The sequence below is a fragment of the Geospiza fortis genome, unplaced genomic scaffold, assembly GCF_000277835.1.
Source record: "Geospiza fortis unplaced genomic scaffold, GeoFor_1.0 scaffold180, whole genome shotgun sequence".
Taxonomy (NCBI): domain Eukaryota; kingdom Metazoa; phylum Chordata; class Aves; order Passeriformes; family Thraupidae; genus Geospiza; species Geospiza fortis.
The window spans coordinates 629239-646352 of NW_005054452.1; the positions used below are offsets into that span (position 1 = coordinate 629239).

A 17114-nucleotide genomic window follows, 5' to 3' on the forward strand; every position below is an offset into this window, starting at 1 on the left:
CATTTTATCATCTTATGATGAGCTCACATTCAGTTGGATATTTGAAAATCCATTTTGAAGCTGCTGCTTAACAAACCATACCAAGACCCTGCTCATACGGTATGTGACTAAAATTCTTTATTTTAATACATTTGATTCACATTTAGTGATATTAAAAACATTTTTTTAAAGTTGCCCCCCTGTTAAAGCACTACGTTTGTATGACAAAAATATCCTAGACTTAGAACCATTCCAGTTATATAAATTATTATATTAGCACTTGTATCTGCTGCAGTAACTCTGAAGTCTTTAATTTAACCATTGGGAAAAAAAAAATTGTCAAACACTTTGAGTAAATGAAAGTTTATGTTATCAACAAGGATTTCCTTATTAGCCAAAATGAAAATCCAGTTCTGATTTTGTATCAATGCTACTGCCTTTCAATTATAATTATGCAACCATCTTTCAAAACATAAGGTGATATGCCTATCCTGCTTTAATCAGCATTGTTAACATAAAAGAAAATGTAATTTGCTAATATATTTGTTAGCCCTGAGAAATTCTGGAAGTGACAGGCAGTTCACAAGATGTTTTGAAAAAAACCCCAAAACATAGAACTGCTTTTCAGCAAACTGGGAAAAATCATCTAAAAATGCAACCAAAGCCAATTTTCCCTCAAAACCTTTAGATGTTCCCCTTCTACAGGGACTACCCAAATTAAATCAACAGGATTGTTAAGAACCTGCTGAGTTGTGGATTTGGGGACATGGAAAAGACTCATCCCTGTCTCACTAGACCTCTCTACACATCTTCAAGGACACAAGTAGAAGAAGAACACTTCAATAATTAGATTGATCTTCTTGATTAGAGTTTGGAAATCCCAGGCAAGAACATTTTCTGAAAAGCCTTCCATGAAAGCTGCCAGAAAACCATCTGCAGGAATAGAACTGGGTTAGAAAGCTGTCTAGACATGTTCCAAAGATGCTATTTCAGGATGCAGGATGGAGACAGGATCAGGGACCTCCCTGGGCTCCAGCAATGAAGCTGCTCGCACTAATTCTCCCCTACACCTACAGGAAAGAGTCAGCCAGGCTCAGAGCAACCTGGGATAGTGGAAGGTGTCCCTGCCCATGGCAGGGGGTTGGAACAAGGGGATCTTTCAGGTCCCTTCCAACAAAACCATTCTGCAAATAAAATTATTTTGTCCGTATCACAATAAAGACAAAACCACTTTCCGGTAACCCCAAGCTGCTAATAATTGCCTAATGATGAAGAAAATTGAGGGGTTATCCAATGCATGGAAAATCCAGCATTTCATACAGAGAATTACAAATTAGAGCAGGTTCATTTTAGCCATGAGCTTTTTCAGTCACAGCTTATTGCACACCCAAGATGCTCCCAGCACAATCTGCATTTCCAGCTACGATACACCAGTGACAAATTTTCTCACCATCTTTCCACACTGGTTTTTGCAGCAGGAGAGGAGAAAAAGCAGCCATCATATTGCCTTGCTCTGAGTTAAGAACTATCATCCCATAAAAGCAGAACTTGGGAGTAATGGATGAGACCTAAATCCCTCTGAGTCCTCATTCTCCCCACTGCAAATGCCAACATGCATAAAATCCAAAGTACAAACAAAAGCACCTCTGAACAGTGAGTAAAATGGGAGGCACAGACTGACAAGGCCCAGATCTTACAGGACACTGCATACCAAAAATACCCTGCAGCTTTCAAGCACGGGAGAGTAAAAATAGAAAAGACAAAATTTAGCTAAACATTTTTTGTCCTAGACAGCACAAAAAGTCTCCACGCTGAGAGAATCCCAACTAGAGCTGGCACAGAGGCACAAATTTTACTGAAACAAGAAGCAGGGATGGCCAGAGTACAGCAGATACCTCTCTTATGGTTGAAAAAAACATCCTGAAGTAAAAAGGCAGCTGACAGTGTTCAGTTCAGGAATTACTTTAAACAATTTATAGTCCATAGGACAAGAGCAAACAGCACAAGTTGCGCCATGGGAGGTTTAGATTGGATATCAAGGAAAATTTCTTCACTGGAAGGGTGCTCAAGCACCAGAACAAGCTGCCCAGGGCAGTGATGGAGTCCCCATCCCTGGCATGATTTACAAACGGTGTGGATGTGGCACTTGGGGACATGGTCAGTGGTGGCCTTGGCAGTGCTGGAGAACAGCTGGACTTGATGATCTTAGAGGGTTTTTTCAACTTAAACAATTGTATGCTTCTATAATGCTGGAGAAAGAAAGGAGGATTCTCTTCCTATTCAACATAATAACTTCATTAAAATGTTTGAAACTCAGTTTCAGAGAGAAAAATTCCATATTCCTTTTGTGATATGATTTGACTTTGTCTCCCCAACATGGATCAGCCATCATCCAATCCATGCACAGTCCAAGCTCCCATACTCCCAGAAACACCACAGATTTGGGACTGCTCTGACAGAAAGAGCCTAAACAAGAATCAGTTTCACTACTGGGAGAATAGTCCTGTTCAGGTAAAAAAAAAAAATAATACTGACCTAATATTAACCTCATTATACTATTGAATTGAGCTTGAATGATCAAAAAATAAACTTTCATAATTCATTTTCCCTTAGGTCTGTCTTGAACGCAAATTCAGCTGAATCCAGCGATCAAATAAAGAAATTGCTGGAGAATTCAGTGCAATTACTAAAACAAGTGCAACAGGTATCAGGCATGAAGTGCTCCATTACCCACGTTCTCCCAAACTTGTTTGAAATATGCAAAGACATTCACCAACCCTACAAAAGTAAAGCTGTGGTTCAAATGCAGCTGACAAGATTAATAAATAATGTCTTTCTCATGGAAAAGAGCACACCAGATTTAGGGTTCAAATGCAATAAAAGCAAGGTTCACCAAATGTAAGTAAAATCCAATTAACTGGAATTGTTGGGAATACAGTTATGTTTATATATTTATGGCAATATAGAAATTTGTCCATTTTCCAAACACAGAGTACAAGGGATTGGATTAGTCCTAAGTTCATGAATAATAACATCAGCCATGATTATTATGATCTTCTACATAAACAACACATAATAAAACTACTTGTAATTTTATCCAGTGACTTATTTACTTCACAGATATAGCCAATTAATTTCACTGAGTGATGCTACTATTTTAAAAAATGTAAAATCATTAATCAATTATTTTAGTCTGCCTTATGATAGATTGTTGCTTCCTTTAAGATGCTGTAACTGGCATCTTAAATTCACTGGGAAAAACCCACAAAACAAGCACTGCAATCAGAACTGTCTCTCCACAGCAAATCTAGAAGGACAAAAGTGTGTCACACTGAAGGAAAATAGAATCAGTCACAAACAATCTGCAACAGGAACACTCACCATTATTTGTGCTGTTGTTAAAACTCTGGAATAAAAAGTAACAGCTCAAAAATGTAAAGATCCTAAAAGGCACAACTCCTGCATGGTTCTGGTAATAAAGGTAGAGTTGTAAACAGCCACATAAGCTGAATACTTAGAATTCCTAGGGAAAACTAATGAAAAGAAACACAGATTGACTTTAGAAAATTTAAATCTTAGCAACAAAGAAAATCTCATCTTCTCATCTTCAAAAACTTGACACAGCTCACTTCATCTTTTCATCTGTTTGTACATACATGTTTTTTTTGTTTTTCAACAAAAAATTGCATGGATGTTGGTGGTTTATAGTTAGAAATTATTTATTTTCTCTTCTTAACATATATATACATTGCATTCATATTCATATTTAATTACCACTCAAAACCAACAGCAACCAAAAAAATCCCCTGACTCCTTATGGATAACCTCCAACAGTGTTATTTTTCAGCTATACATAAAATATCACGTTATTGCAGTTAAAACGTTCCTAAAAATGTAATTCTTTTCTCTTAGGAAAACCACCCACAGTCTAACAAATAAAATTGCAACCCACGTGGTAACTATGCAGGAAGGTGAGAGTAATAGGCAGCAACCCTTTAGAATATGTTTTACTGATATATTTCCTTATAAACATGTAATGGAATTAAAAATTATAAGACTCATAGTAAAACAAAAGGTCAGAAAACAAAGCTAGCAATAAATACAATTACCTTATGCTTTTAGCTAATTGTGACACTAAAGCCAGAGGAAATAAACACATTTCAATTAGTAATTTCAACCCACTGGAGAACAGAAATTCTAATGATTTTTTTTCCAGCACGTATTTCTTAGAAAACCTCAGTAATGGCAAGTTAATAAATGACATGACAGACATGACAGGCCCTACCTGCTCCTCTTCCACCAAGACAACAAACACTGGGAACAGGGTACCCCAGCCAGCTCCAATCCTCTCACATCTCTGACAGCCACACAAAGTTTTAATTAGTTTGCTAGTTCAGGGCTTCCTAGAATAAATGCAGTTCTGTCATTTCTAATGCATTCTCATGATCAGTTAATGGATTTTTGGATATTTTTTTTCTTTTGCCTCCAGCTCAGACAACCTTCTTGTCTTCTAATTTCTTCTAAATGAGTTCCTAGGTTATCCATATTTTCTCATCTGGAACACTAATGAGCTTGTCTAAAATTCACTTTTAATGCACCATTCTCTTACCCTGACTCACTGAGGTGTTCTTTGTCAAACCCACATCACATTTCTGCATTACTCTCCAAAGTATCAGGAGAGACCAGTGGTGTTTGTGAGGGTCCCCAGGACGCGGTGAGAGATGCGAATCTGACTCCAAGTTCTCAGAAGGCTAATTTATTATTTTATGATATTATATTAAAGAATGCTATACTAAACTATACTACAAGAAAGAGAAAGGATACATAAGAAGGCTTAACAAGAATTAAGAATAAAAACCCATGACTGACTCAGAGAGTCCGACACAGCTGATGGTGATTGGTCATTAAGAAAAAACAATTCACATGGACCAAATCAAACATTCACCTGTTGGTAAACAATGTCCAAGACACATTCCAAAGCAGCAAACACGGGACCAGCAGTCAAATAATTATTGTTTTCATTCCTCTCAGCTTCCCAGGTGAAAGTCCTGGGCAAAGAGGATTTTTCAGAAAATATAATGGTGACAGAGACCAGTGAATGTACCATCATCTGGAAACCTGTCAGTCATATGCCTACACATACACTGAGTTCAGAGTCCAAGTTCACAGATAAAAAGGACTAAATTAGCACTTTGGGAGCCCTAGAATTTGTGTACAACAATTTCCAGTTTTTCCAGCATTGTCCAAAATCACACACGGCATGGAGAACAAGAGGGTACTCTGATTATTCAAATGCAAATACCAAAATGAAACATGAATTTGTCCTGCTGGTGCTGGAAATCACAGGATCAGGCAAATTTTGGCTGTGGGGGACTCAGGATTTAATCTGCTCCAAACTGCTGGTCAAAATTCCCCTACAACTCCCTGAAAGGAGGTTGTGCCAAGGTGGGGATTGGCCTCTTCCCCCAGAAGAGAATGAGAGGACATGGCCTGGAGCTGTGCCAGGGGAGGGTCAGGTTGGACATCAGGAGGAATTTCTTCCCTTCTGAAAGGGTGGTCAGGTATTGCAACTGCCCAGGGAGGTTTGGAGTCCCCATCCCTGGAGGTGTCCAAGGACGGACTGGACATGGCACTCAGTGCTCTGGGCTGGGGACTTGATGATCTTGAAGGGCTTTTCCAACCTGAATTACTCCATGGAAGTAGGACTGCCTTCAAAGGCTGCTCAGGAGCTTTTGTGAAAGTTCTGCTGCATTCTGTGGCCATCAAATCTCTCTCTTCTATCCAGTGACCTGTTTCAATGACTTATGGAAGAACTTGCCATCTCTAAGATCTCCTTGTTAAGCAGCTCATTTGAAGCAGTTCATTTGAATCCACAAGTGGACTTCAGGGCTCAAACTGAATGAGATTAAATACCTATACACTTATCTATTTATTTATTTGCCAAGATAAAGTTTCAAATTAGATGTTCTCTCCCTCTCAGGAAGAAAATTGCTTTGAAACTTTTTAAGGAGATCCCAATCTTTTTGCACGTGGCATCTTGTGGAGGCTGCCACGGCACAGGCAGAGGTAAACCAGAGATTATTCCTGACCTGAGCAGACTGCAAATGCTATTTCAGGCAGAGGAAAAAAAACAAAAAGTCTTTAAAACTGGGATGATCGTTAACTTATCTGAGAAAAAACAGAAAGAGCAGCTGAACAGCCTCAGCTAGAAATGCAACAGATAAAGGCAATCTGAAGGTAACACATTTTTCATCACTTGGAGCTTTCGTGATTACGTTTGTGTGGCTCACATAAAACAGGTTTTAGTCGAACACACTCCCCTGGAATCAAAGTAGAGGGAAATAAGCAAATCTACTTATTTCCCTAATACAAGAAATCAAATCACATGTTCGAAAAGGAGGGGTTTATTTTATTTATTTATTCATATTATCTAGAAGCCTATGAAAAGAAGAAATCAGAATGGAGATATTCATTTAAATTGAATAAAACAATAGCCTAACATTTCTCTACCCTCTCTTGACAGCATTTTATTTTCCCTAGTCTCCTTGACATGCTGTTAAAATAGAAACACGCTGTTGCTCAGCAAAATACAATCTTGGGAACATGAGTTTTTATCATTGAAGAAATCCAAGTCCTGTAGCTCCACTTGTAATTTCTTCATTTGCATTCGCTCAAGTGTGCTATCAAACAGAGGTGTAGCTGAGCCCAAAGTTAACCCAGCACCTGGTGAAACTGTGAAGCTACAGTGGTACTCCTGGGCTGATGCTTTCTCTTCTCTGGGTAAAGCAGTGGAAAATAAAGCAAAAGGAGAACAGGAAATTCCTCCCAGAGGACACAATAACTTGGGTTTCACAACAGGGGTTGGTGCACAGCAGCTTCACTTGCTGATGCTGATCAGTACCAGAATAATGGAACTGGCAACCTCATTTTCAGTTGGTTTCACAGTGAATTCAGGATTTTAGTCTGTCTTTCATATCAAGAACAAAATTATCAGTTTTTATAATGGAAGTTAGTTACCATGTTATCACCATGTGGAATGAAAGAACAAACTCTCTGCCTTGAGTCTGTAAAGTCATGTACACAGTTAGAGACTTGCATGTCCAGAATAATTTGTAGAGAAATAACAATTTTTTTTTCAAAAACAAAGAAAAAAAAACAGATTTGGAAAGTGGAAAGTGACTCACTGAAAGAGCAGAGGAACCATACAGAGACATCATTTTGTGGGAATTAAAGAAGCAGGTTTACCCTATTAACAGCAACTCAGAAACAGAAAGGCACCAGGCCTCTACACACACTCCATAAAAACAGGCTTCAATAGTTTCTGTAATTTGGATGGTTGGTTTTTGGTTTGTTTTCATTTTGTTTTCATTTTTCCATTTCATTGGCTTCCATGGTGAAATAACAAACCAGAAGCATGTCTTAGTCAGATCCCTATTTTAGACTGACTGTTTGTTAAGTTTCTAAATCGCTTTATAAGACAGACATAAGTAAATAGTTGTTGCTACTGTATTCCTACTCAGATTTTGAGACTATAAATTATTTAGAACAAGAGTCTCTAAACATGTTTGAACACAGCTTTCCAACAGAGATCACGAACAAAAACTGCTCATATTTTTATTATCAAATACAATTAAGATAATTATGTAAAGAGAGTAAATACAGCATCGGGCTGAAGGAAGAAACAAAACAAACCAAAGGCACTTGCCTGGGTAACAAGTGGCTCCAATAGTCTCTCTACTGTGAGAGTCCTGATTTCCAAACTTTTTGGGTCCCATTTCAAAATGATAGGTGACGTTGCAGAAGTCATACTCCCTGGAACAGATAAAATTACACAGCATGAAAATTATTACTGCAATATCCACATAATGCATAGCGTTTATTTAAAGAATAAATATATATAGCTACATATTAAATACTTCTCCATAATCTTGCTGGTGTTCCTCTACTCACAAGAATTCCCAGGTGCACCACTGCCACATTCAACGGGTGCTTAGATGTTTATATACCAAATTATTTTTCCTCCCGTACCTCCAAGACCACAGCAGATGGGTGTGTCCTGAAGGAACCACATCCCATGGAGGGCACAGGCAGGAGCAGGTTTATCCTGAAGGATTCCATCCCACAAAGAGACCCCAAACTGGAGCAGGGGAAAAGTGTGAGGAAGTTTTATGAACTTACTGCAACCCCCCATATCCCCCTGCACCCTTCAGAGTGAGAGAGGCAAGGAACTGGAAGAGTCAGAAGTGGAATGAAACAAATTCAACAACTCTCTTCAGATTTTTTGAATCAAACTTCTCCCACAGTATTCAGCATTTCTTAATTTTGCATCAAGAAGAGGAGTACTCATTTAAAGACAAAACAGATTCTCCAGACCACCTTAGGCTTCAAAGCTTAAACAAAGCCCAAAATGAAGACAACAGCAAATTGGTGTCATTTTATTCACCATTTCAGGTTTTCATGCAATTTTCTAAACAGCTGACTTCATTTTGGAAATTTCAGATACATAGAAGTTCAGCTGTCAGGCTGTAAGAGACATCCAATGCACCTCATTGAGCTGGAAAGTGATTTAAGTATTCAGTGACAAGCAAAGCCACTTATAAATTAACCTGTCCACCAAACCCAAGAAGACAGAAAAATCTAATAAAAAATGCTCATTTTAAATAATTCTGATTTAAATATTTCCCTTTATTTCAAAATTGAAATGAAAAATTAGAAGTCCTGTATACCATGAGAACACTTAACAGGTAAAGCCAAACCAGTAGTATCATACTGGATATCATGTGAGATTCAAGTCAGGCCCCTCTGCATACAATATCCAAAAAGTTTTAAATTGTTTTCTTCAGAAAGCAATTTCAGTACTTTTAACTTAGCAACTTTGGTATTTTATCTTAGCATTTTTAATCAATAAGCTAATTTCAGTACCAAAATTTAGAAATACGTAAACAAATTAATCACCACCGTAATTAAGGGAACAAAATCAAAAGAAACTCATCTATTGCTCCTTGAATCACAATCCACTTCATGAATTCAGCAATGTACTTACTCAGGATTTAGCAGCATTTTCCAGTATATACAAAATAAATTCTACTGCTCTGTTCAGGAGAGTGTCTGGAGGAATCACTATCAATCAATACAAACAGGCTGGTGAGTCTCTGCAAAAGATTCTCACTGGGTTTAAATACTTGCTCAAAAAGAGAGGCATATCAGAACTCCCTAATCAATATATTTATAAATCACACATAAAACCATCATTAGCCTCCTCTCACTTGCAAACATTTGGTAACAGAATTATCAGATAATATCTAGTGAGTGCTAAAATCACTACTATTCAGTTTCCAGTCCTCCACAAAAACCCATTAGGTTTCATGTTTTACAGTGCTGAAAACACCCAGGCGTGATTAAAGAAAATTGTGAGACAGTTTCTAGTTGCTGTAAACATGGGTGATGTGGGAGCCATCATTTTTCCAACAGATAATATTTAATTATCTTTTAGAGCCTGTTTCTTTTTTATATAAAGTTGGTTGCCATTCCAGTTTGTCTCTAGAATTCAAAAAATAAACCTGAAGTAGACAATTATTCTAATTGGTTAATTATGAGTTATGATATTTTCAAATGTGTCACAGTCTTTTCACTAAGCACACTTCTCCTCACTAACTATTAACATGAGTACTCAAACTTGTCATAATTCAAAACCAAATCCAAAGCTGTACCATACTCCAGAGCCTACAAAAGCAAATTAACTTCAGTGGGTGGCAGTCATGCAGTTGATACTAAAAATAACCTGGGTGATCAGTCGTTACAGCCAGAATAAGGCCAGAATGTAACCTTTACTAAAAAATAAAACAAATATCCCTCAGAACTCAATATAAAAGGTGATTTTATTCTAATTTTTATTCTTCTTTCTTTTAGTTACTATTAATAAAATTTAATAAAATATAATTTCTTTATACCCGTTTAAAATTTCAAACCTACTTTACTTTTTTCCTAATCCTACCTCTCTCAACAAAAAATAAATACATTAACAATTAACCAACACTAAATCCACCACAGTGGCTTTCAAATATAAAAAGGGCACATGCAAGAAAAAACCTTATTAAAAACTTATGGCAGTTTTTCATTTTCAGTCAAATCTACACCACAACAGCAAATAAGTAAAAAGTAAAATTAATGTATTTTTCTCAACACTCCTTCAGCTGCTGTCACAACAGCAATTTTAAATGACAAGACTAAAAAGAAGTTACCTGCCCAAGTGTTTATGTAAGAATAGGTGGAATGTTCCTTCCTTGCAATTTCTACACTGAACTTCCTACACCAAACAGGCAAACAGGGACTGCTCGGTTGGATAAAGGACAGGATGCTCAGAGTATTTTATGACTATTTGACCAAATATTCCCCAAAAGCAGCTTTAACTACTCCACTGAAAGGAAATAGAATTTAATAGTGCTGTAATAATACTGCCATAGAAGTATACAGACATTGCAGTCCTAATCCTGAAACTAGCTCCAGACTTCCTTCAAGAATATATTTTAGGAATTCTATTGCCTGTGTTTCTTCTTCCTTGAGCATGTGCCAAAATGTCTCTTGTTCTAAGCTTTTAGCTTTTCCTAAATACAGCAACACAGAAATGTCTCTATCCAGCTCAGTAATGTTCAGTGTGAGCATTTGTTTAGCCAGTCTGTCTTCAAAGCCTATCTGTAAAGAAAATAACTATTTACTTTAGCAAACACTAACAAGCATTTACTTGAACAAGTGGAGCCAAAATCCACATCTGTCACCGTCATATTTTCTGGAAAAATCCCTTTGCCCAGAATTCTTCTCCTGGGAAGCTGAGAAGCCTCAGAGAAAAAGAAAAACAATTCTTATCTCATTTGCTTCTCCTGTGTTGGGCTCATGCGTGGAATGTGGAGATTGTTTATCCAACAGGTGATTGGTCATTAAGTCAAAACAATTCACATGAAACCAATGAAACAATCAGGGCCAAGCTCTGTCAGGACTCTGGAAGTAGTCAGGAGTTTTCATTATTATCTTTTTAGCCTTCTGTAAGTATCCTTCCTGTATTCTTTAGTATGGTTTACTATAGTATTCTTTTATATAATATAGTATCATAAAATAATAAATTAGTCTTCTAAGAACATGGGAGTCAGATTCATCATTCCTTCCTTTGTCTGGGAACCCTGCAAATACAAGACACAGCAGCAGAATTCTCCATTATATAACAGTCCCCAGAATTGTAACCCCACACCACCCTTGCCACCAGCCTCTTCACACAGCATAATTTTACTTTTTGGAACATCCTACGAACCCAAAATGTTCAGCATGTGGAATTGTTTGTCTGTCACACTACAACTCCCTGTTTTTCCTCCACAACAGATCCACTCTCCCCGTGACTCACACAGAGATTTCTGAGGGTCAAAGCTGCTCATGAGTGACTGCAGCTTATTTCTGTGCTGCAACTCCAACTTAAGAGTAAAAATACTTAACATCTACATCGGCAAAAGCAACGTTTGCTGAAGCAAAGTGATAATATTTTTAGAAATATAAACATTGCCAGTCTTGAGCAGACCTCCAGCTGTTAGTCCAGTTCACATCTGCAATGCAGACATGAAAGACAGATGGCAAACATTTCATCCAGAATAAAGTAAAAACCCTTTCTACCTGACTCATAGCAAAGCTGTAGGATTAATCTGCTGGCAGGAGTAAATTGGCAGTGCTGGCAGTACAAGTCTGCACTTCCAACACTCTACTTGCTACTGGAAGGCAAAAAATTATATTTATTAGTGGAAGAAAGATGTCCAGCAAAGTTGAGAAGCAGTAAGGTGAGAGGAGTCAAAAGGCTAAATAGTAATAATTTAGCAAAATAGTAATAATCTTTCCAAATAGTAAAGTTCAAATACTAACTTTAAAATATTCAATGTTTAATACCTAATGCTTAAGGCATTTACATGGACTAGTGAAAAAAATCTGCTTTACATCTGATTCTCCATCAGTCACCACCCTGGACTGCAATCCCTGTGTCCAGATCAATAGGGCAGTTCCACCAACGCTTTAAACCCAGCTGATCGCCCAGCTCAGCTCCTCCTGCAGGTTTCCACCCTTCTCCCTTGGTGAATTCCACCAGGAGCAGAACCTGCCTGAACAATAATTCACCCTACAGAAGTGTTCAGCTCCCTGCCTGCCTCTGCAGCCAGGCTCACAGCAGCACAGGGGACAACCAAAGCCCTGAGAAGAGCAGCAGAGGTGGAGGGCAGGGCAGCCTCTCCAGACACAAAGTGGTTTCAGATGAGTTAAAAACTGAATAACACAGCCTGCACTTCCTCGGTTCTCATCTGAAGATTGAGAACCACGTCACAACAAACACCTCTCTGCACAGAGACACAGACTTCTGCCAGGAATATGGAATTCCTTCCAGCAGGATACACAAGCTCTTGAGACAGACACAGAAAAAAAAATCTGACTGATTTCATAGACATTTGCTTCACTGGGAGGTGGAAATCTAAACACACGAATGGTTATACCCTTGTGGCTGCCTACAGAGAATAACAGTGTTTAGAGATGCACAAGCTGGCTCTGGATTAGCTCAGGTACAGGGCAGGCAGGAGCACAGGACAAACCAGCTGAGGGATCAGAAATCCTACAATCCTGGAGAGCCCAGCCCTGGCTGGCAGATGGCTGCACTCAGATATATATATATATATATAGATAGATATATTTATATATATAAACCTACATATACACAGCCAAGATTCTGTTCCCTGACATTTATCTGCAGTGCTGAGCAATGCAGCTGCACCTCTGCTCTGACCTGAGCAGCAGAAAGTGAAGCTGCAAGAGCTCTGATCCTCAAGGGAGCCTGGTTTCCAGCACAATTCCCAACCCATTTGCTCATTCTCTGTCTCCACTGACACAAGAACACAAATAGAGACAGAAGGACAAAAAGCAGGAGCACATAACAATTGCAGGGAGAGGAAATAAAGCAGAAATGCTAAGAGGACAGAGACTTACTATGAGGAGTAAAAGCGCAGTGGGAAAGGGAATGGAGAAACATGCCTTTCTGCAGATAAAAAGCTCTTATCATTAGTCAATGACAGCCCAGCACAGCCTCCAGCAGATCTGGCTGAAACAATCAGAGTTCAAGTGGGCACTTCCCATCACCTTGCTTAAAAAAATGGAGAAAGGAGAAAGGAAAAAAATAATAAACAGAGCAGGATGGTTTGGAGGAGTATAAGGAGTGTCTGTCTCCACACTTGACAACTTCTTGACATACTCATTTATTTTGTTTAAAGAAGGTGACTCCTCTCTTTTTTTAAAACTTAGGTGGGGAAGAAACAAGCCAAACTAAACCTTTAGGCCCCACTCCCAAGCCTAACCACACAGAGATTTTTTAATTGGAGCTTTTCTGAGCTCTCAACTTCCCTTTGGATTCACAGCCCTCTCCCCTTCTGCTAACCCTCTACAGCAGGGCAAGATTCTGCTTTGGCCTCAACAAAGCCAAGTTCTTAAATGGAAGCAGCCCAAGATGCAAACTCAGATTTCTAAGCAATAAACCACCAAAGCAGGAGGGAAAAGGGCTTTACAAGGGGAGGATTACTGTGGTAACAGAGCCAGTGGGACAGAGACCATGCAGAGCCTCAACATAAGAACTGGCTAAAAAAGATTAAAAATTTTAAAAAGGCAGTGATGGAGGGATTGACATTTTTCGCTCACATTAACCAGCTCAGTCTTGGAGGCAGCAGCCTACACCAAGACCTGCATCAGGTGTGAGGCCTACAGAAATCGAAGAAATGCCCTGAAAATCTCCCAGGGAAGGAGCAAACACAAGTGTAAGGGTTGGAGTAACAGAGAGGTCCCACCCTCACCCACCTGCCCAACCTTCTGCTGCCTTTGCTTTGACCAGAAAGTGAGAATGGACCTCAAAATTCTGTGCAAACCCTAACTGCATGCAGTGTCCAAACAGCTTTTATCTACTCTATGTCCTAGGAAAATAATTCTGCTTTAAGGGCTCACACACCTACAGCTGAGTCTGAGTGCCTGTTTGGGCTCTCCCATCATTCAGCACTCAGGTGAAGTTTATTATTTAGAAGATCTTCACTCCAGGGGGATGTTATATCTAATATCCAATCCTTAAAACACCTAAATTTCTAATGGTTGGTTCTCCGTGAGAAGCCCGGTGATTTAGGGAGTGCTATTGCTAGGAAGGATGAAAAATAGGATTGTTGGCATTTCTTTGCTTTAATAAATATTCCAAGTAGAACCACATGAAAAGTCATTTACTCCAATACGAGTAAGCAATCAAAGTGCTTGAAAGCTGCTTTGAACAGCCATACATAAAATTCCTATATTTAAATAATTCATCTTGCATTATTTATACATTATTTATGCTTTTTTTCCACTGAGTAACTTTTACAGTCAAGGTAGGGGATTTTCCCTAAAAGCTCAGTGAAATAGAAGATTTTAAGGAATCTGTACTACAAGGCAGCCCAGGCCCCAGCAAAAGGCTGTCCTGTCTCTTCTGTACAACCACAGATTTTCCCCCAGATCACTCTGTATTCACACAGCTCCTCAACACCTCCTAATAAAAGTTCTCTCACAGCTCTGGACGTGATCAAAGCCCCTGAGCTCAGTGCTGCTGGGAGGCTGGTTCCTGTCAGGTCATGCTGCAAGCCCAGGAAAACCAAATCATTTTAAATCAGGTCCCCGATGCAGATCCTACACTCTGCCTTCTCCATCCATCACATTTCCCCCCAAACGATGCAAATTTCTACATACAGCAAAGTAATCTCTGTAAAAGACAGATAAATTACTGTAGATATGCTGAATTTACAGAAACGACCTTCCTTTTTAGGAATAAAACTGTAAGTTTGGAAACTTTTTTTCTGCTTTCACTTAAGGCAACATCACTTGCAGGAAAAAAAATCCAAACAAACATTTCTTCACTTCTTCTATTTCACTTCCTACTTTTCTTCATTGTATGAACTTGGCAGTAGTAATACCAGCTCACATTTTACAAAGTCAGAGAAGTATTGAGAATCTGTGGTTTAAATTAACACATTTGCTCCCCTTGCAACAATAGAGTTAGCATCCCAAGTTCCAACAGTGCTTCAAAAAGAGTTCTTGAACTTAATCCTAACCATGACTTTGCAAGCTTCTGTTTCTGCATGTAGGGGTCATCCTTTCACCAAAAGAATCCTATTCACAATTCCTCATCCTTGGAAACTACAATTAACCTTACCTCTGTATTACCCTGCAGCTGCTCTTCACTTCTCTGGGAGAGAACTCTTTATTCCAGGCAGATCAACCACTGCTGCCTCCAAACGAAACAACTGACAGATTTTCCTATGGAGAGTCAAAGCTTTAGGGGGTTTTGAGCTTTTTTTAGTTTGGTTGGCTTTTTCAGGAGACAGTTTCCCTGCTGGTTTTACTAGAATGGCAAGGCTGTAGCAGCATCTCTATACACATTTCCTTTTCATTAAGTTTTAAATTATCCAATTATTCATCATTTTAATTAAAGGGTTTTTTTCTGTTGTTCCTACAGGTGCAACACTGTTTTCTTGCACTGAGCAAAATCTTTTGGTTATGTGAATTACAGACACAACCAGCCCAAAGCTTGCACAATTTCACTGGATGAGAAGAGTCTCCAAATGCCCTTGGAAAGTCTACAAGCCTCCACACTATGGAGAAGGAGCTGTGCCATTTTCCAACTCCATAATTAACATATTAAACAGGACTGGCTTCAAACAAGGCCCAGTGGAGGCACAGCTGCCATTTTCCTCAGCAATTAATATCTGGGGTCATTAACCACCTCTCTGAACATTCCCACCAACTTCCAGCTGTCACATCATCCTGTATCTGATCTGTCCAGCTGCTCATCAACTGCTTCTGAGAAACTCCCAAAAATCTCAGAGAAATTTATCATCTAACCTTGTGTTCATTAAATCTGCTCTTCCTTTAAACATTTTACAGAAATTTTGCTATCCTACCCTAGAAAAACCTGTTCAGAATAGGCCTCATTCTGAGACAAGCCACAGGTACTACTCCATAATTATTTATCACCAGTCCAAAATAAGGACAAAGTAAAAATCTGCAACAATAGAACTAAATGTCAAGAATAAGAACTGAAACTGCTTAATTCTGCTTGGTCACTTGTTATTGAAAACTTTCCTGATGTTATTTTTATGCTGATGGATGTTTTAAATAAGGCACAATGCATGATAATATCCAAAAAGTTTTATCTTCCCCAATTGTGCGTTCACAGGATTTGCTGTAGTTCTGTTAGCTGGGAAAAACTGAAATACAATGTGGCATAAGAACTGCATCACATTATACTCTCAGCTGAATTCATTGAATTAAAGATAATAAATGTTTCCTATTCAGAGAAGTCCTTTATTCAAAAGGAAGGTATGCAGACAATCAGGGGACATGTACAATTTCTAATGTAAAAGATGACATCTTTACAGAATGTGACTTCCAAAGGAGAAAAAAAAATAAAGTAGCTGTTGCTCCCAAAACTTATGCACAACTTTGGAAAAATGTCATGGAAAGAGAGAGAGATAAGGCTTCTAACACCTGACCTCTCTCTTATTTTTCCAGAGTATGCAGAGTACTGAAGAAATCCAGAAAAGAAGCAGAGCAAGGCTGACAATTCAACATTAATCTCTTACAAAACAATGGGAGAAGCTGACACTTGAACATGTAACAAAGTATTACATGGGGGGTAACAAAATTAAACTTGGTATCATAGACTAACAGATTTTTATTTAAGAGAACTTTAAATACCATAAAAACAAAAAATAACCAATTATTGTAACAGATTCCCCAGTAAAGGCAAAGTGAATGAAAGCTGAAATTATACAAGTTTTTCATAGAAATAAACAGCTTTTAAAAGATTTTAAATAGGGAAAAAATATGTATGAGGAACAGGGACCTGAGATGGATTTTTCATCCCTGTTTATTTTAAATTCAGAACTTTACTGTCTCCAAGATAAGGAATACTTTAACAGAACTGACTTCATTAGAAGATACAGTGCATGATATGGAGGTGATTACACTAATCACATCTCTTCCTTCCTGCAGGACTCTGTCAACAAAACAACAAAAACAAAAAAAAGGCAAAGGATGAGGATCTGGCTTCATTTCAA

The 17114-nt window shown here is 38.4% G+C and overlaps 1 protein-coding gene across 2 annotated transcripts in view; it reads right to left on the reverse strand.

The window, feature by feature from the left end:
• CTNNA2 (catenin alpha 2) overlaps positions 1–17114 on the reverse strand; it is a 477001-nt gene that overhangs the window by 412290 nt on the left and 47597 nt on the right. For both annotated transcript variants that reach the window (XM_005427746.2, XM_014309794.2), the window contains exon 2: positions 7685–7791. In XM_005427746.2, coding sequence (XP_005427803.1) covers positions 7685–7786 — 102 coding nt within the window. In that variant the 5' untranslated portion in view covers positions 7787–7791. The remainder of the gene's footprint in view (positions 1–7684; positions 7792–17114) is intronic.